This window comes from Thalia democratica, chromosome 1, assembly GCF_965202585.1.
Source record: "Thalia democratica chromosome 1, ktThaDemo2.hap1.1, whole genome shotgun sequence".
In the NCBI taxonomy this organism is placed as follows: Eukaryota; Metazoa; Chordata; class Thaliacea; order Salpida; family Salpidae; genus Thalia; species Thalia democratica.
Window position 1 is genome coordinate 73,987,321 of NC_139165.1, and position 21,032 is coordinate 74,008,352.

A 21,032-nucleotide genomic window follows, 5' to 3' on the forward strand; every position below is an offset into this window, starting at 1 on the left:
TTCTTTAAATGCTTCTCTATCTAAACTAGGAAAAAATGGGGGATGATTTTTAAATTTTGAAACTTACACTAGATATTCTTGAGTTGCAGATAAAGATGAAGAGCAAAAAAAAAGGTAATAAAAGTTTTAAATGGTAGTCTTGTTGGAGGTGGCAATAGCCTTTTTTATTTGGTCAAAGGGGGCGATTTGACAAGTAAGTTTGGGAAACCCTGCTCTAGATTCTAGAATGTGTTTAAATTGCAATTTAAAATGTTTCAGAAAATTTTAATCTAAAATAAGAATTAACTAATAGACAGGGTTGCCACTCGTTTTTTAAAAAATTTTCCAAGTTTTTAAAAGTACACATTTTTAGATCTATTTTTAGTTAAAAGTTAAGTTTAAATAACAAACTGAATTAAATAGTATAAATACATTGAAAATATATTGTAAAGCTACTTTAAAGAATTTTTTTAATAAGCATAATTTTTGGTGATTACAAAAATGTTTTACTTATATGGTAGATTTTTGTGTCAAATCGAAATTTTACTACTGAACATGTTAAAACTATTTAAAATCCAGGTTTCTCCAGGTTTTTTTAGTGAGTTTTATTCAAAATTCCAGGTTTTTTTTTCAAATTTCTCAAATTTCAGGTTTTTCCAGGTTTTAAGAATAGGCAACCCTGAATAGAACTTCAAATCATACAATAGTACAGAATCACTGGTGTTCAGTTATATATTCAAAACAGAAAAAATATCAGCACTAATAGTTTTTTTTTCTAAACATAAAGAAGAATTTAAAAAAAATATTTTATTTTTTCTATTTTAACTTAAACTCCCAAAATTAAAAAAAAATATAAAAAAACCCATCTTTTTATAAGAAACCATCTTGTCACTCAAAAAACCAAAGCCCAATCCAATGTTTATTTTAAGTTAAAGGCAAAGGACCGTTATCTAGAGCAGTGCTTCTGAAATGGGGTTCCGCGGAACCCTAGGGTTCCGCGACGCCTCTCAGGGGTTCCGCAAAGCCTTTCGAAATTTAAGAAATAAATTTGAAAGAAAAAAAAAACATAAATCATAAAACTTCAAAAAAATGGAACACATAAAAGTTGTCATAAACCTATTTTATGCTGAGCAACTAGACGAGTCTACTGACGTAAGCGGCAAAGCCTTGTTACTCGTTTTTGTTAGATATTGTGGGCAGGAAGGATTCAACGAAGATATATTATTCTGTGAAGAATTACCCACAAAAACAACTTCTGTTGAAGTAATGAAATGTGTCGAAAGTTATTTCATCAGCAAGGGTTTAGAGTTGAATAAATGTGTCGGCATTTGCACTGACGGTGCAGCGTCTATGACTGGGTCAAAAAATGGTGTAGTGAGGAAAATGAAGGATAAAGCAGTTGAAGCTAAATGGATACATTGTTTTTTACATAGAGAAAATTTAGCAACAAAACATCTTCCTTCTTGTTTACAAGAAGTTCTCTCAGCGTCGATTAAAACTGTTAATTCTATAAAGAAAAGTGACATAAAGGCCAGATGATTCAAAGAACTTTGTGAAAGTTTAGATGCTGACCATCTGCGACTTCTTTATCACAACGAAGTTTGCTGGCTGTCGAAGGGGCGGACACTGGTTCGTGTCGTTGAATTAAAGAAGCAGGTGTTCCTTTCTTAAAGATGAAGGCTCAGAATTAGTAAAGTTCTTTGAAGATGATGTTTTTTTGGCCAGACTAGCTTATCTCACCGATATTGTCGAAGAATTGAACGCTTTGAACTTAAGCATGCAAGGGAAGCAAAATTCCATTTTTGTCATGACAGACAAGATTGAGGCGTTTAAAAATGGAATTAACTTTTGGAAGAAAAAGGTTGGCAATGGTAGTTTTGCGATGTTTCACCGGTTTGATGAGGCCCATGAAAAATGCATAGAATTTAACTTCTCTGACGAAATATACAACCACCTTGATCTTTTGTCTATAAAATTTAAACAATATTTTCCTGAAGATGTTTGCATCGGAAATTTATGGATTTTGATTCCTTTTATGTGTGATATTGCTTCAGAAGAAGTGAATCTTCCTACAGATACAGAAAACGGATTGCTGCAACTATCTTAAGATAGTAATTTAAAATTGAGTTTCAAAGGAAAGGAGCTTTTAGGTTTTTGGATATGTGCAATTTCAGAGTACCCCGTCTTAGCAAAGCGTGCAGTAATATTTCTTTACCATTCACCACCACTTATCTTTGCGAGTCCAGCTTTTCGCATGTAACAAACATTAAAACGAAGCAAAGGGACTGTATGCTGACTCCAACCTTATCTGCCTGTCTCCGTCACAGTTTATCCGAAATCCAGCCGCGCATTGACATGCTTGTTGCTAAGAGACAAGTTCAAGTTTCGCACTAAATGTTTTTTATTTATTTTTCGTTAGGCATCTTACCCGTTTTTTAAAGTAATCTGTGAATTCGATTAGGTTCATGTTCATTTCGTTATTGTTTGTAGCTCTCATTTTGTTTTTATTATGCAAGGAAATATTTTTATGACGTTGAGATTAATCATGTTTGTTTTAGTTTATTTATTATAGAATCATAAAAAACATATTGCCTCTGGCGCACTTTGAGTTTGACTCGACTTAATACTATTACAATTGGTATGATTTCTAACAATGATATAGTTTTGCAAAAATTTTCGTTTTTCACTGAAATTCTTTTGTTTTTTGCAGGAAATATTATATTAAACATTTTATGTAAAATTAGATTAGGGGTTCCGCGGAAAAGTTGAACTTTGGAAAAGGGTTCCGCCACTAAAAAAAAGGTTCAGAAGCACTGATCTAGAGTACAAAAAAAAGGCTAATTAGATATTAAGATAAGGAAAATAATTAGGTTCAAAGTTTGGAAATTTTATATAAACTCTTGAAAAACGCAGTCAAGCTAACTTCACACTCCTTATTTTACAAGTAGAAAATAAGTTTATATGATTTAAATTTAATTTTATAGCAGCTGAAAATTAAATGTATTTAATAAGATTCCTGCATCTACTTTAGCATGATATTTTCTTTTAATGTATATAAAAACAAAAACTTTATTTCAAAAAAAAAATTCATAAAAAAATAAAATTTACAGCTTTGAAACTAAGTCTTATACAACTTAAGTACTATTTATCTAAATTTAAAATAGGATTATTGAAACTCTAAATATTTTGAGAAAAACTTTTATAAACTAAACTACAATTAAACTACAAAATAGTTTAATCATTGTGCAAACACATAAATAAAGTTCAGTTACCTTGTTTGCTAATATTTTTTAAACATTTTAAAATAATAGTTTTTGTCTGAAAAAGCAAAAAGTCTTCTGTAGGTTTTTCTTGTTAACCTATATAAATGCTAATGACATGATAAGTAAAATTCTTAAAATTTTTGGTTTAAGTATTTTAACTACAAGTCTTTTGTGTAGGCCGTAGCTTTAGTATAAAAATACTATTTGTTTAATAAATAGTTCAAAAGTGGCTTTTTTAGATAAGGAAAATAATTAGGTTCAAAGTTTGGAAATTTTATATAAACTCTTGAAAAACGCAGTCAAGCTAACTTCACACTCCTTATTTTACAAGTAGAAAATAAGTTTATATGATTTAAATTTAATTTTATAGCAGCTGAAAATTAAATGTATTTAATAAGATTCCTGCATCTACTTTAGCATGATATTTTCTTTTAATGTATATAAAAACAAAAACTTTATTTCAAAAAAAAAATTCATAAAAAAATAAAATTTACAGCTTTGAAACTAAGTCTTATACAACTTAAGTACTATTTATCTAAATTTAAAATAGGATTATTGAAACTCTAAATATTTTGAGAAAAACTTTTATAAACTAAACTACAATTAAACTACAAAATAGTTTAATCATTGTGCAAACACATAAATAAAGTTCAGTTACCTTGTTTGCTAATATTTTTTAAACATTTTAAAATAATAGTTTTTGTCTGAAAAAGCAAAAAGTCTTCTGTAGGTTTTTCTTGTTAACCTATGTTAATGCTAATGACATGATAAGTAAAATATAAATTTTATGGTTTAAGTATTTTAACTACAAGTCTTTTGTGTAGGCCGTAGCGTTAGTATAAAAATACTGTTTTTTTAATAAATAGTTCAAAAGTGGCTTTTTTAGCGTTGTTAGAAAAACTAAACTAAAAAAAAAGGTATCTAATTTTACTAGAAAAAGTTCAATAATACCTTAATTTACCACTGCTGATACTTTAACATTATACTATTTATTAAAAATTTTAGAGCATTTAATTGTATATATTTTAATTTGTATTTACTTTTAAAGTAATCTTTAACCGTTGTTAAAATGAATAGAATTCTAAAACCTTAGTTAAACAATAATATTTAATTATTTGTAATGTATAAAACTTAAAAAAAATATATAAAACACTCTATGTTTAAAATACAGAATATAATATAACTTAGTTTAAATAAATAGAAAACTTGAACTTAAAAAAGCTTTATTTTAAAACACTTAATCATAGTTTTCAGAGTTTTAATAAGGTGTAAAATTTAAAAAATAAAGAGTTCTGAACACTGAAAAAAAAGTTCCGAACAAGCTTGCTTGTTTTAGTTCAAATCAAATGCATGAAAAATTGTGTGGGTAAAAGCTACTAGAAATCTCGCAGTTGTGGTTCTTATTATTAATTTGTACACAATCTCGTCAACGTTCAATAAATATTTTTTCAAGTAAGTGTTTGATTTTACAACATATTTTAGCAACTAAATAGTCACGTTGTCAAAGTGCTTGATAGAGCATAGAGCTATCAAACGCCGTAGAAGCCTCACTCAACTCAAAAACGGCTTTTAAGTTTTAGTGATAAAGATCATGAAGATTTCTATAGCTTATAAATTTAACTAAAAAAATATTTGACAAGTTAATTAACTTATCTAGATTATGAGTCAAGTTGAGTAAAAAAAAAAAAAATTGGATAAATAAAACCTTTCTTAAGTATATTGTAGTAACTAGTAGGAGTGCAACCTGTGTATTCAAAGTTATCTTGTTGTGAGGCAAGGTGCTTTGCTTGCACAGTCTTAATAATGTTTAATTATAATAATAATGTAAAATAGTGTTAGTATTAACAATGCTAATAATAATTTAATGATATTTACCCAATCAGTTTAAAAAAATATTAGAAATAATAAAGTACATGATGCAGGTTCGAAGTATTAACAGAAAACCTGTAGCATGTTCTTGGAGACTGGTTCGGATCACTTAGCAACCGGTAGAGAAAACAGTGATGCATATTTTGAAATTTTAGAAGTTTTTTTTGAAACGTAACAAGCAAAAAGATCTGAATTTAAAAAAACTTTAAAACGTATGCAAAAAGATCTGAATTAAGAAAAACTTTAAAACGTATGCAAAAAACATCTGCTTTAAAGATAAAACTAATTTTTACAACGTCTAATCAAACATAGAGAAAGGAATGTAAATTTAACAACAAAAGTCAAAGAGAACAAAACTGTTCGCTAAAAGTAGTTTATGTCGGTTTGCAAAAAAAGAAAATTAAATAAAATCTACATGACAGGCAATATTGTTAATTGCTATATTTGTAAATAAGTCAACTTAAAATTCTCATGTAAAGAATAACGATGTGGACCGACTTTTAACACTTGTATTGTTTTTTTTTTACTTTGCTTGTTATCGTGTTTTTGTTTAATTTATATATGGGTAAATTATCAATCCTTAGAAAATAAGGTTATCTAATTAGTGTTCGAAAATAGATTTACTTGGCCAACATACTTAAAGGTCAGTGTAAGCTGAAAAAAGCTGAGTCAGCAAAAAATCTTGTTATTTTTAATTTTTGTTATTTATACACTACTTTCTAACAAATTTTAAAATGTTTGGGCAAGATTGGTTAAGGATAAGGGTATAAATAAAATATTTTTAAAAATTTGCTTACTCAATTTTTTTTCAGCTTTTTCTTCAGCTCAGACTGTAAACTTTCCGTGTTACTAAGAGTTAAATGTAAAAGCAACATTGTATGGTGAATTTTCACGTATAACTTATTTGTATACACTTAATTTAAAAAGTTATAAATATTAAATTCTATTCAAAAAATGACATAACATACTAGAAATCGTTTAATTTGGTGATGATTTTTTTTCATGTTTAAGTTTAAAAGTTTATACAGAGAACCAACAAAAAATTTGTTAAATGACCAATCATATTACATGCCAAACTCAATTAATTTCTACGCCTAATTTCTCTCAATAAATTAAAAGTAAATATTTGAAAATAGCAATACTAATCTACAACGATATTATTTCTTATAAACTAATTCTGGAAAAAATCGATCAAGTTAATCATGACAATATATTACAACAAATTTCAGACGTATATTTTAATCACCTACAGCAAAAATTTACCTCAGTAGACTAGTAAACAGTTATTGTAAATGTTATTAAAATGTTAATTTTAGGTACATATCTTCGAACCATCATACAAAAAACTAAAAATTGGCAACTTGATTTAATTACGTAAACCAAAAACTGTAACCGTAGAAAAATTATTAAAGAATTATTAGAAGAATATCATAATGACATTTTAATAAACAAAGACGAGCTACTTATTTTCATTTCCGCAGCTTCTGTAAGTAACCAACCTCAGTTAATACAACATTTTTTTTTTAAAGTAAATCAAATATTATCTTCAGAGAACTAGGACCTCCGTTCAAATAGCAAAACTACTTTTTCAGAAGGGTGTTATTCAAATTAGCAGCAACAAAGCACTGAGCAAAAAAAATGTCCACTATGACGGAAAATATTCAGGTGTTTTAAAAAGAGTTAATAAAACTAATAAAATGTTAAAAACTTTAGCTAATTAAAGCATTTGAAGGCATCAAATTTTTAAATAATCAAATAAAACTAGCGCTACCAAATTGAAAAAGAGCAGAAACTGTGGGAGAGAATTGCAAAATTGATAAAGGTCTTGAAATAAAAAGATTTATTTTCTAAATTTGGTCTTTGAGCGGTCTGAAAGTATAAAAAAACTGTATTGAATATTCTGAACACAAAATCACAATGAAATATGGTGAACATTTACAACTGGACAATGACGTTAAACTGTATCCAAGTGTTGTACAGATCGATAACCAAAAGGTTTCTTTGTACACTAGGTCCTAGGACCGAATATTTTGAGCGCTTTTCTTATCGTTCAATAAATAATACTATAACTATTCAGATAATCAAACATTTTATTATAAATTATGACTTATTTGTATTAAAGTTATGAATGAACAACCAGTTAAAGCTAATATGAAACAGCCAGCGAATCTGCTATTAAACTAGTATTTAAGTTTAGTAAAGATACAGTAAATATTTGAAGCATTTTATACCGACTTAGTACTAATTTTTAAACTTAATTTTTTTTTATATATTTAGAAAATTGTAGGTTAAATAAATAATAGAGCAGGACAGAAATGCACAACGTGACTTTTAAACATATGTTAGTTTTAAAAGAAAAGAAAAAATGATTCTGTCATTAGTATTCTATTCTATCGAAAAATTTTGGTTTAAACTAGAGTTTTCCAAAGTGTGCCATACGCATTAGCAGCAAAAGGGCTAAAGGGGGCCGTGAGTACTAAAAAAGGTCCGCAGAGAGACCATGACACTATAATTTGAAACTTACTCTAGATACTCTGGAGTTAATGATGAAGAAAAAAAGGTTTTTGACGTATTTGATGTTAGTTTTTTGAGAAATCTTGTCGAAGGGGCCATATCTTTTTTATTTCTTTAAATGTCTCTTATGAAAAGAAGTTTGGCAAACCCTGGTTTAAAAGGCAATTAATAGCAAACGTTCCATTCGAACTAGTTTAATTTCTAGATTGGTTCCAGTATTACTATATTGAAAATCTAATATATTGTTGTTTTAATCACATATAACTAATTTGTTGAAGTGAATTTAATTTTTGTATACATATGCTTACGATCTACATGACCCAGGATCTGGTCTAATCCTAATTATGAAAATTATCATAAAATTTCTTCAAAAAGCTTTTATGAACACTCGATTGAAAGTATGTTTATCGTGAAAATAGTTTGTTTTCAAGCTAAGTTTGATACAAACCAAATTTCCTGGAAAAAACTGCAATAACTCTTAAATCCGTTAAAACTGGTTTTAAGAGAAGCTTAATGTTGTATGTCAGTGAACAAATTCAGATGTCATAAAATACATTTATTAAACAGATATACAAAACTGCATATAATATATAAATTCCTTATAATTTCTTTACAATCGATTTTCGGTTCGTGGTAAAAGTGACAAAAAATCTTTAGAAAAAGAACAAAGCAATGTTCAATAAAAAAAAATCAAAATATAACTATTAAACTTCGAGGCTAACTAGTGTGCCCTGCTTTTTAATAATGTTGAATAGTACAATAAGAAAAACAAACAAAAGCAAAAAAGGCTTTTTAGTACTGGTGTCATGTTATATACATTATTAATGTATATATCGCTCATAGCGTGCTAAGCCGTAAACTTCAAAGTTGTCTGTACGCTGAAATTGAAGTAAAACTTGCTTATATCCGCTAACTGTCTCGTAGGGTTGAAAAGTTGTAAGTCCTTTTGTAAACTTTTCAAACTAAAAATAGGTGTAGCTTAAATGTAACTAAAGATTTTTAAATTACTTAAGTAGAGCCGACTGAAATTTCATAGTTTGATATGCCTGATTGAAAATGCTTAAAAATTAAACAGTAAAAATTTTCCTAATTTTACAACCATTTGTACTTAATTCTGTACTTAATTATCCTATAACTATAAATAAACTTTTTGTATGAACCAACTATATATCTAAACAGATAAAAGATTGTAGTGTTACTGATAAACAACAGAGTTTAATTTTATCTCAAAGTTCGCTACAGTTATTTGTAGTTAAACATATATTTATAAAATATGAACTTTTAGCTACTGCAAAAACTAAGAGTTTACAAGTTGATTAAATTAATAAGAAATTATTAACGTATTGTGACAAAGCGTTATTTTAGTCAAATGCTTGAATAAGTTTAGAATTTAATTATACATGGTTTTTAGAATACGTAAAAACTTGGATAAAGTCTGAAGCGTTAAAAATTATTTTCTGTCAACTGAAGAAAACTATTCAAAAATATTTTTACAAAGAAAAAGTATTTTTTGAAAAAGTATGAATTCTTATAAGTTTACTTCATTATCAAGTTATTAAAAAAGCCAAGAACTTTGTATGGTCAAACCTTAAAATTTGTCTAGATATTATTTTCACACGCTGCTACAAAACAGATTGTAGCAACAGTAACTGGCTAGAACACCAAGCAAAAGGCTGTAAATATATATGAACCCTAAAACAATGATTATATGATTTTAATACAGAAGCAATTTATCGTTATTGTCTTTATTCGCTGTCTATCCAAATAGCTTACTTAGGAATCCTCCGTCTTCGAGCTTCGGGCTTGGGAGCTCCTCAGCTGCTTGCTGGAAATCTTGTCGGCGATCTGCTGCGACATCACCGACGTCATCACCCTTTGCAGGTCCTGGTGCTTCCCCGGGCCCCCGTCGTACACCGGTTCCATGGTAACCTCGCTCGGGTACGTGTAGTAGCTGTACGCCTCCGTGGCGCGCCTCGCCTCCTCCACCTCCACCTTGTTCCTCCTCTGGTGCCGGTACCACGCTATCCCGATCACCGCCGCCCCGACAGCAGTCACCATGACGACGAGGGTGGTTATGAGCGCCCACAAGCGGTGATTTTCGCCTGTTTTTTGAAAAATATAGAATTAGCGCTACCTCTAACTACAACTGTTATGAAATGTTCTGTCTCATTTAAATTGTTAGTTTTCTTTAATACAGACTAGCAATTTGTTGACAAATTACTTTTTTTAAACTAAAATGTTTTAAAAATGTATTTATTACAAACAGGTTAAGAAGGTTATCAAAAAAAAAATTATTTTTTTGTTTAATACACAGGTAAACAAAAGTTAAGTGAACTAATTGCATGAAAAACTAACTGCATGAAAAATTTGTTTAAATTTTAAAACAAAGCATGAACCATCACTTTAATCAAAAAAAAGTTCCACCAAAATCAAAAACTCACCGGTGTTCCTTGCCGGCTTGTTGGTCACCTTCCCCCCCTTACCGTCCACGCACTTTCTCCTCACCTGCTCGTGCGGGCAGAACTCGGGGTCCACCTCTTTTCCCCTGCAGTCCACGCACCTTCCTCCCAGTATGCACTCGGCCACCTCCACCTCGCACATGTACACCTCGTACTCGAACGCGCACTTTCCGGAGTTCGCGTCGCAGTTCAGCGTGGCGGTCACCGTCCTCCGCGCGTCGCCGCCGCAGTTCGATCCGCACACGTCCACTGTCAACCTGCTTGATTCCGTGCAGTTCTCGCCGGCGATCGACGCCGTGAAGCTGGTCTTGAGGCCAGAGCTGCCCATGCACGTCTTCCTTTCGAGGGTCGAGCCGAACTTGCGGCAAAAGTCGCTGTCGGTCATGGACCTGTGCGGTCCGGTCACTTCCGAAGACACCAACTGCTTGCACTCGCGAGCCAGCGCTGTTCGAATGAAAAGTAAAACGCAGAAGAGTTGTAGGCACTTCATTTTTTGTGAGTGTTAGATCTCATGTTCATCGATTCCGTGTTAAAGTTTATGCTAATTTTAGCACCTTGTTGAAATAAACCCGAAAAAAGAGTTACGTCATTTTTTGTTACCATGGATTTAATTTGGAATTATGACGAATTTAAAGATAAATGTAAAACTATTAAAGTTAAGCTATTGGTTGAACATGTATAAAATTTGAATAGTCGAAGTTTATAAAATGTTTTTATTTTTTCTGATACAAATTTTGAACTACTTAACTTGTTGAACTAAACTAGAAAACTATTAATATCAAAAAACAGTAACTAAACAGTTTAAATGTGTATAATAAAAACTAATGAAGCTTGTGCAAACAGATAAACTAAACACCAACACGTTTATAACTGCTTATAACTGTTTCACCACTTTTGCGCTATGTCAAAAAAAGAAATATTTCCTAAAAATAAATAAAATACAGACATCATATTTTAGTTATGATGTAGTGGACACATAAATCAAAAGATAACTTTACTTATAATGTAGTTTGTATTAGGATTCCGGTATTCATCTTTAAATATTGTATTAGTCGACTATGTGAAAATTTTTGTTGCAATTTCTGTTTTTATCGTGTCATTTTAAATAGTTTTAATGCCTGAATAGTTTTTTTTAACAAAATGGTTCGGTTTTGCAGATATAAGCTTTTTTTTTGCTTTTTAAAGATTAGTTCGTTTAAATTCTTACTTCCTTATAATAAATTCCATTGAACTTTTTTGGTTGATATAAAAAAAACATAGCATCTAAAACTAACTTGTTTTCAAAAAGTAAAACGATGGTAATGGTAAATATGCTATTTTTTGAATATCTAAATTTAAACTAAAATATTTGAATAACATTTAGAAAAAAAAAAAGTTGTTGAATCTGTTTTCAATCAATGTATTAAAGATTAATCAATGCACTACACATATACTTAGATCTTGAACGTATAAAAAAAAAACATTTTACCTTTTCATTTTTAAAGAATTTTGATTTTAAATAATTTGAATCATGCCCTTCATAGACTTTAAATCTTAGAAATACTATTGAATTTTTTTAACAAAACTTGGTGTATTTAGATTAACCTTAAGCTTATGTAAATATGAGTATAACTTTAAAACTACTTTGTATTTTGTTAGTTGTAGTTTTATCAGTTCTAGCAGTATTTTCTAGTTACACTTTGTTTACAATTAAACATTTCAAAATAACTTTAAGCTTATTTGTTGCTCAAAAATATTTTTTAAGTATTTTTGTAATTATTTTGACTTAAGTTTCAAAAATGACTATATAAAGAATATTTCAAGTTAATATTTAGCCTCTTAATTAAGCTTCTAATACCAAAGAATTAAATAACTACTAAACTTTTTAGATTTAAAATAGTATACAAAGCAACTAAAATGTTATACTATTTATAAAATACAATTTCATAACTTTGCAAAATCTACTAGTTTCTAAAATAAAAATAGTTGCGTAAATTTTACATCCAGAAGGTATAGAGCAACAAATTAGTTATAACAAGAAAATTAAATAACAGTGTTTCAAGAAAAAGACTTTCTTTGTCGAATTTTTTAAACATAGTCTAAAAAAAAGTTTGAGCTTAAAGCTAAACATATTAAGAAAAAGTTATTCAAAGTCTTGAGTTGTTGTATAACCAGAATTTTTACATAGTTTTTATTAGAGCGCTTATGTATAAATAGATTTACTCTCAGGATATATTAAGAAAAAAATTCAAAACTAAAGAAAAACCGAAGTTTTTTTTTTATTTGCTTGTTGCAATTTATATCTAAAATGCAGCTTACACTAACCAAACTACGATGTTAATACTTACATATTCAATAAGTGACGTTTTCTCTGTTTTTAATTTATTTTTCTGTTTAGAACTCTAAGTTAATAAGTATTGTTCTATTTTCAATTGTTTGTTTATTAAACGATAAAAAAACGCTCAAATTTAGATCCTAGGACCTGGTGTACGAGTCGTACACCCATTGGATACAGTTTAACGTCATGTCCAGGACAATTTATTTTTTAAGTAAAAACTCTAAGTTTATAAGTGCAGTTAAGTTTTAATGTTATTAAAACACAATTTCAAAAGAATTCTTTTTTTTAGATTTTTTTAACTGGAAATAATAAGTAATAGTGTGTTTTAAGTTTTCTACAACTTTTCATAACTTAAAATAAAGTATGCAGTTATTTGTTCAGTAACTGTTCAGTTAACTACGTGAGATTCAACAATTAGTTTGTCTAAAAACTTTGCTAGTTATTTTACATGCAACAATTTATTAACACATATCTTTAAAAAACGACGCTTATTTTGTTTTTCGTTTCAAAGGGAGAGCCGAGGTAATTTGAACGCTCTGCAATCCCAAAGACCGCTTGTGACGTCACACGGTTTTTCAAACCACTCATCTTTTTCAACGTCATAGCATTGGACAGTTGAAGATCTACTTTGAAAAACGTAGATTCTACTGCCAATTGCAACCACCTGTCTCAGACCACATAATTCACCAAACGGTTGTTTGATGAGAGAGAACTGATTGGAAGCTTTGTTGAAAATTTCACAGTCATCCCTACCATCTCCAAAGGCAAACAACTGGTTTCTTACAGCGACCATTCTATGACTACATTTAGGACGGACCATGCTTGCCATTGCCGACCACTCATTTGCTATTACGTCATAAACCTCAACGGTGTTCAGCGTTCGCGAATCACTATACTTTTTGGCAATATGGTCACCACCGGATACTACAATGCTGCCGTAGAAAACGGCACAGGCAGCAAAAGATCTCACTTGTTTCGTAGCGGCCACTTCTCTCCATTTGTTGTCAGCAGAGTCAAAAACCAAGGAAGAGGGCGAATGAGGACAAAATTTCCTCGCACCACCAGGATTTGCAAGACCCCCAAACACGAAGAACTTGTTCACAAACGAACAAAAGCAAGAGCCTTGAACTTTGCTAGAGTTGTAATCGACGGTCGTGGCTACCGTGCTCCAGTCGCCAGTAAGTGGTGAGTACTTTTTAAAAGATGTCCACTGGCGTTCATAGTCAGAGGCACCAAAAATATACAGATCGCCCTTTAACAAAGCGGCTCGGTAAAAAGGAGCGGTCACCTTCCATGGAAAAACTTTAGTAGTTTCAAAACTGATTCCGTCCAGCAGCTTCACAGTTCCGTTGTGTTTGTGTTCAGGTTTATAGCAATAATTGTTTAAAATCGTAAATACGTCAAACTTGCCCTGGCTACAATATCTATTTGTAAAGTAAGAGCTAGGCTTGTCTTTAAATACCTTTTTGTTGTTTAAAACTCCTTGTAGCGTTGAAATGCACTCTTCGTTTTTTGAAATAGGCGAAGGCTCGGCTAAAAGATACTTCAAAGCATGCTCTGACAACAAGGGAAGCCTGACTTTTAACAAAAGCTTTCTCGCGTAGACGCCGCGGTGATCTTTCCTGTACCCCAACCAAGCGTTCACTGCGCTGAAAACTTCCACCTCCGACGTAATGTGCAACTCGCAGCTGGAAAGTATTTTTTCAACCAAAGCGTAGTCCAAAAGCAAAAAGTTTTCCGACTCAGCCACCATTGCAAAGCATCGCTCGACGACGGCGTAGCATTGGTTGGCGAGGCTGCCGGGCAAATTAAAAAGTTTGCCGAGCTGAAGTAAAGCAACCGCGGTACGAAAGTGTATCCTGCTTTCCGTGGAGTCTCTAACTTTGTCGCAAAACTTGCCGAGCTCAATTTTGTTCGATTTGATATGTTGCATGGCTGCGACTTCGCCTTGATTTTTATGATCTAGAAAAAGTAATGTAAAAGGGTAAACTAATACCAAATAAAAGTTGTATTTATTGTTTTACTGTTGTAATTTGAAAATTAGAGTGAAGTTATTTTTGACAAAAAAAATATTACTTTAAATTAGTAGCTGTTAAGAAAAATCAATAATAATTATCATTTAATTTTATTATAGTTTAACAACTCTATTTATGAATTTAAAAGAAGTTGTTTTACAAAATAGTTATTACCGGGAATGTAAGAAGTATATTCGTTTCGTAGAACTTTTTTTTCAAAACTTTTACGAGCGTTCTTTTGGCAAAACCTTACAAAAATTTGATCAGAAGAACTATTCAAACTGGATTTTTTTTTCTCAACCATACTAAAGTTTATTTTTATTATACAAGTACTATTATTCTGGAATTTAATTTTTCTTGTTATGTTAAGAAATTTTTTAACTCATCTAAATCTAAGTTTTAAAGCTAAGATGTTAAAACTGCTGTTTTAATTATATATACACATTTAAATGTATATAGTACAAGTAAATTGTTTATTTAATTTTGTTAACCATTTTTAAATACAGCTTTCACCATAGAAAACTATATAAAAGTAAAAATAATCAACTAGGCTACATTTAAGTTTTATAACTAGTTAAAACAAAATTTGTAGTACTATTTTCGCTTAGTTTAACAAAAAAAGGTAACTTTTAAACATCATGTTAGAAAAAATTCAATTGTTAATAAGTACATTTAAATTTTTTTTATCAGTCAAAAGTTACACTCCGAGAAAATTATGTCTACTAAATTACATTTTTACAAAATACATCTAAACTACCTTTTTACATTCTTATTGTAATTACTTATCAAATTATATTATTTAATAACAATACCATAATCCTGAGCAGAAGTTGTAGTTGATTCTTACAGTTACAGCGAAAAAACTTTAATATTTAACTTTACTAAGATTCTTACGTCCAACTAACCACAATTGATTCATATTTATTTTTTAAGTTTAAAGCTATACGCATTTCGTAGGCATTATAATTACCGAGTCCAAAATGATGATTACCTTTAAATTTAAAAGATAAATGTGTGATTAAAAATTTAGTGCGTACTTTTTAAAGTTCGGAGCGGACCATATCGATGTCTTTACTTTATAAAAATCACATTCTGAAAGTTCAGACCTGGTAGTAAATAAAAATAGAATATCAATATTGTTGAGTTTCAGCTTGATATTGGTGGAAATCATGCTTGGTAACTATCAAAAATCACACCAACAATCTAATCATGTGATCACTGTCATCAGAAGCACTCACTTATAGTTAATGAAAAAAGCAAGTTAAACTAAACTACTACTTGTATTATTATAATGGATATATCCTTTAAAAACTATCATATAACTTGTTAAACAACTATTTATTGTAATTTTACTCAAAAAAACCATAATTTTAAATTATTAAGAAAAATTGAAGTTTTTGAAACTTAATGTCCTGGACATATTAAACTGTTCTGGTGTATGACTTGATAACTAAAAGTTTTTTCGTGCACCACCTTGGACCAATTTTTTTGAGCGTTTTCTAATGTTATATAGCTTAAATACTAGCATGCAGTTTTTGTGATATTCGATATTGAAATAATTAGATATCCTATAAAACCTAATACAAAATATTTAATTCTAAATTTAAAAAAAAGTCAATATTTATACTTTTCTGACAACATTGAAACTTTGTATTCAAGTTCTTAAAAGTCTTATTTTGATTGCCTATTCCTGAATTTTTTCTATTTGGCCGTTTTTTTATGAGCAGTGACATTTCTAATACAGTTACAGTAATTTTTCATTGTATGTTAAAATTTTTATACACAGCTTCATACATTAAATTAAAAAAAAAAGTTGATACTTATACTTTTCTGACAACATTGAAACTTTGTATTTAAGTTCTTAAAGGTCTTATTTAAGTTGCCTTTTTTTTTAATTTTTGCTATTTGGCTGTTTTTTATGAGCAGTGACATTTCTAATACAGTGATTTTTCATTGTATGTAAACATTTTTATACACAGCTTCACACATTAAATTAAAAAAGTCAATACTTATACTTTTCTGACAACATTGAAACTTTGTATTTAAGTTCTTGAAGGTCTTATTTTAATTGCCCATTACTTGGTTTTTGCTGTTTGGTCGTTTTTTATGAGCAGTGACATTTTTAACACAGTGATTTTTCATTGTACGTTAAAATGTTTATACACATCTTCATACATTAAATTTTAAAAAAGTCAATACTTATACTTTTCTGACAACATTGAAACTTTGTATTTAAGTTCTTGAAGGTCTTATTTTAATTGCTTTTTTTTTAACTTTTGCTATTTGGCCGTTTTTTAAGAGCAGTGACATTTCTAACACAGTGATTTTTCATTGTATGTTAAAATGTTTATACACAGCTTCATAAATTAAATTTTATAAAAAGTCTATACTTATACTTTTCTGACAACATTGAAACTTTGTATTTAAGTTCTTAAAGGTCTTATTTAAATTGTCTATTTTTTCATTTTTGTTATTTGGCCGTTTTTTAAGAGCAGTTACATTTCTAAAACAGTGATTTTTCATTGTATGTTAAAATGTTTATACACAGCTTCAAACATTTAATTAAAAAAAGTTGATACTTATACTTTTCTGACAACATTGAAACTTTGTATTTAAGTTCTTAAATGTATCATTTTAATTTTCCATTTCTTAATTTTTGCCATTTGGATAATATTTATGTTTATGAGCAGTGATATTTCTAGTACAATACGTTTTTACTAAAACTTTCTTTGTTGGATTAAAACTTTTTATTTTAGTATACTAAGTTTGACATGTTTTTAGCTAATTTTTAGCTGTGTAGATGTAATAATTTAATGAAGCTACTTAAATTACACCTACTATAATATTTATTCTTAAGAAAATTGTAAGGCTTAATTAAGCGATTTAATTTTTTAAAGCAGTTTATGTTGCTTTGCACTGCATTCTGCACCCCAGGACTTCACTGATAATATCTATCAAAAATAAGACTAAATATAAGTAAACTGAAAAGTAAACTTGGTTTGAAAAACATTGCTGTTAAATTTTAACAAAGTTTTTTATTTTACTATACAAAAGATACAAGTATTTTACTATTCTATTGCTAAATTAAAGAAAAAAAAAGAAAAAGTTAATAACGTTGAAAATATTTGGTTAATAACAATAAATCTTTGTAATTCACAACATGTTTGGCAAAACTAGTTTTTTTTGGAAAAATAAAAAGATTTACCAAAATCAAAAATGTTACCATTAAACAAACGAAAAGCAGATAAAGTAATTAAAATTATGTTTATAACAACCTTGGTTGTAAACATTTTTAAATTAAATAAAAAAATCGAACAAAGAAATTTAAGTTGTTCATAAAAACTTTTCATAAAAATAAAAACAATAAATAATGAAAAAATATGATGGTTTTTTCTAAACTAAGCTTAAAACTCTTCACAACTTTCTAACAAAGTTTTAACCCTAAAAACGTTTTTAAAAACGGCTTTTTATTTTTGTGTACTTAATAAACACCCTTTTGTTTTTGTTTTGTTTCAAGTTAATTGGAATATTCCTTTGCTTAAGTTATCCAAAAACAATTCGTATACTTAACTAATATTGATGATCTTACTTACCAAAATGGTTTATATAAACAGTAGAGGTGTCTTTCTGAGATAAGTAGTGAGTTGTTTTTATAAGTGTTGAAATCAGTTAAAAAAATAATTAACTTATTTCAAACCTTAAATATTTCAAGTTGAAACTACAGTTTGCACTTTTTTTGCTATTGATTATTTTATTAAGGATATATTTAAAAATTATATGGTTAAGTTTATTAATGACCATTTGATAAATACTTCAAATCAATACTTTATCTACAAGTATGACTGGTTAAGCAAATTTATTTGAGCATGTTTGTAATAAAATTTAACTATCTATTAAAATTTTGAAAGAAACTATAAGAGATTACAGACAGACAACAGATTTCAGACAACTGAATAACTCTTTCTAGTTTAAAATTTATTTTAAAACTGATTCAATTCTGGATATTTTTATATTAATGTCAGGCAAAATTTTTAACACTAAAATTTTTGAATTTAGTAAAACTTTTTATTTTTCCAATAAAAACTAGTTTTGCCAAACATATCGTGAATTACAAAGATTCATTGTTACCAAATATTTTCAAATTACATTATTAATATTTTCTTTTTTTTTCTTTGATATAGCAATAAAATAGTAAAATACTTGTATCTTTTGTATGGTAAAATAAAAAACTTTGTCAAAGTTTAACAACAATGTTTTTTAAACCTAGTTTACTTACTTTTCAGTTTGCTTATATTTAGTCTAAATTTTGATAGATGTTATCAGTGAAGTCACGAGGTGCAGAATGCAGTACAACATTAACTGTTTTAAAAAGTTAAATCATTGAACCAAGCTTTACAATTTTCTTTAGAATAAATATTATAATAAATGTAATTTAAGTAGCTTCATAAATTATTAAATCTAAACAGCTAAAAATTAGCTAAAAACATGTCAAACTTAGTATACTAAAATAAAAAGTTTTAATCCAACAAAGAAAGTTTTAGTAAAAACGTATTGTACTAGAAATATCACTGCTCATAAATATCATCCAAATGGCAAAAATTAAGAAATGGAAAATTAAAATGATACCTTTAAGAACTTAAATACAAAGTTTCAATGTTGTCAGAAAAGTATAAGTATCAACTTTTTTTAATTAAATGTTTGAAGCTGTGTATAAACATTTTAACATACAATGAAAAATCACTGTGTTAGAAATGTCACTGCTCTTAAAAAACGGCCAAATAGCAAAAATTAAAAAATAAACAATTTTGATAAGACCTTTAAGAACTTAAATACAAAGTTTCAATGTTGTCAGAAAAGTATAAGTATCGACTTTTTATAAAATTTAATTTATGAAGCTGTGTATAAACCTTTTAACATACAATGAAAAATCACTGTGTTAGAAATGTCACTGCTCTTAAAAAACGGCCAAATAGCAAAAATTAAAAAATAGGCAATTAAAATAAGATCTTCAAGAACTTAAATACAAAGTTTCAATGTTATCAGAAAAGTGTAAGTATCAACTTTTTTTTAAAATTTAATGAATGAAGCTGTGTATAAACCTTTTAACATACAATGAAAAATCACTGTGTTAGAAATGTCACTGCTCTTAAAAAACGGCCAAATAGCAAAAATTAAAAAATAGGCAATTAAAATAAGACCTTCAAGAACTTAAATACAAAGTTTCAATGTTATCAGAAAAGTGTAAGTATCAAATTTTTTTTAAAATTTAATGAATGAAGCTGTGTATAAACCTTTTAACATACAATGAAAAATCACTGTATTAAAAATGTCACTGCCCATAAAAAACGGCCAAATAGCAAAAACCAAGGAATGGGCAATTAAAATGAGACCTTCAAGAACTTAAATACAAAGTTTCAATGTTGTCAGAAAAGTATAAGTATTGACTTTTTTTAAATTTAATGTGTGAAGCTGTGTATAAACATTTTAACATACAATGAAAAATCACTGTATTAGAAATTTCACTGCTCATAAAAAACAGCCAAATAGCAAAAATTAAAAAATAGGCAGTTTAAATAAGACCTTTAAGAACTTAAATACAAAGTTTCAATGTTGTCAGAAAAGTATAAGTATTGACTTTTTATAAAATTTAATTTATGAAGCAGTGTATAAACATTTTAACATACAATGAAAAATCACTGTATTAGAAATGTCACTGCTCATAAAAAACAGCCAAATAGCAAAAATTAAAAAATATACCTTTTAAATAAGACCTTTAAGAACTTAAATACAAAGTTTCAATGTTGTCAGAAAAGTAGAAGTATTGACTTTTTTATAATTTAGAATTGAATGTTTTGTATTAGGTTTTATAGGATATTTAATTATTTTAATATCGAATATCACAAAAACTTCATGCTAGTAGCTTAAATTAAATAGTTATATGTAAGAAGTATTCCTTTAGCACAGGGGTCGGCAGGTCAAAAAGGAACGCTTTTTTATGTGCTTTAAAAAACATATTTAAAGACATTTTTTTTGAACAAAAAAAAATTAGGTGATAGAATATCCTTTAAATATAACACTAAAATTTTATTTTTGTGTTTTTGAAAATATTAGTATATGGCCATAGGGGGGGGGGGGGGGGTCCAACATTTTTTTTTACTAAAATTAACTTTGGCTTTTATATGAAAGCTTAAAGTACAAACTATAAGACAGTTTTTATAGAATTCAAAAATATCATTTAACTTTTGAGATATTAAACTTTTTGTAAAAATTTTTCTATATAAACGTATGGACCACAAATTTTTCAGGGTCAATTTTCTCGGAAATTTTAAAATTCACTAAAAATCTATCTCCTCCTTCATTTTTTGACCTAGAGACTTCAAATTTTCAGGAAATGTTCCTTTTAACATTTTGAAGAATCTGAATGTTGGAATTTTTGAAATTTTGAAAAATAAAAATTTTATCCACAAAAAACTAAAAAAAAGGGTAGTTTTTTGACAATAATTTTTTTTTACTCAAAATTAAAAAAATTCCTACAATAGATATCTTTAAAGTTTAATGATACACATTCTGTAAAAATTTGAGAAAGATTACTCAAAAAATGAAGGAGGAGATAGAT

General features: G+C 28.4%; 2 protein-coding genes across 2 annotated transcripts; one reads left to right on the forward strand and one right to left on the reverse strand.

Moving 5' to 3' along the window:
* The first annotated feature begins 1,068 nt into the window (after positions 1-1,068).
* On the forward strand, positions 1,069-1,518 carry LOC145839125 (SCAN domain-containing protein 3-like). Its single transcript, XM_082946738.1, has one exon. The coding sequence runs from the start codon at positions 1,069-1,071 to the stop codon at positions 1,516-1,518; it is 450 nt and encodes a 149-aa protein (XP_082802864.1).
* An 11,388-nt stretch (positions 1,519-12,906) lies between these two features.
* Positions 12,907-14,334, reverse strand: LOC145839136 (spermatocyte protein spe-26-like). Its single transcript, XM_082946749.1, has one exon. It carries the CDS (start codon positions 14,332-14,334, stop codon positions 12,907-12,909), a length of 1,428 nt encoding a protein of 475 aa, XP_082802875.1.
* Between the last annotated feature and the right edge of the window lie 6,698 nt (positions 14,335-21,032).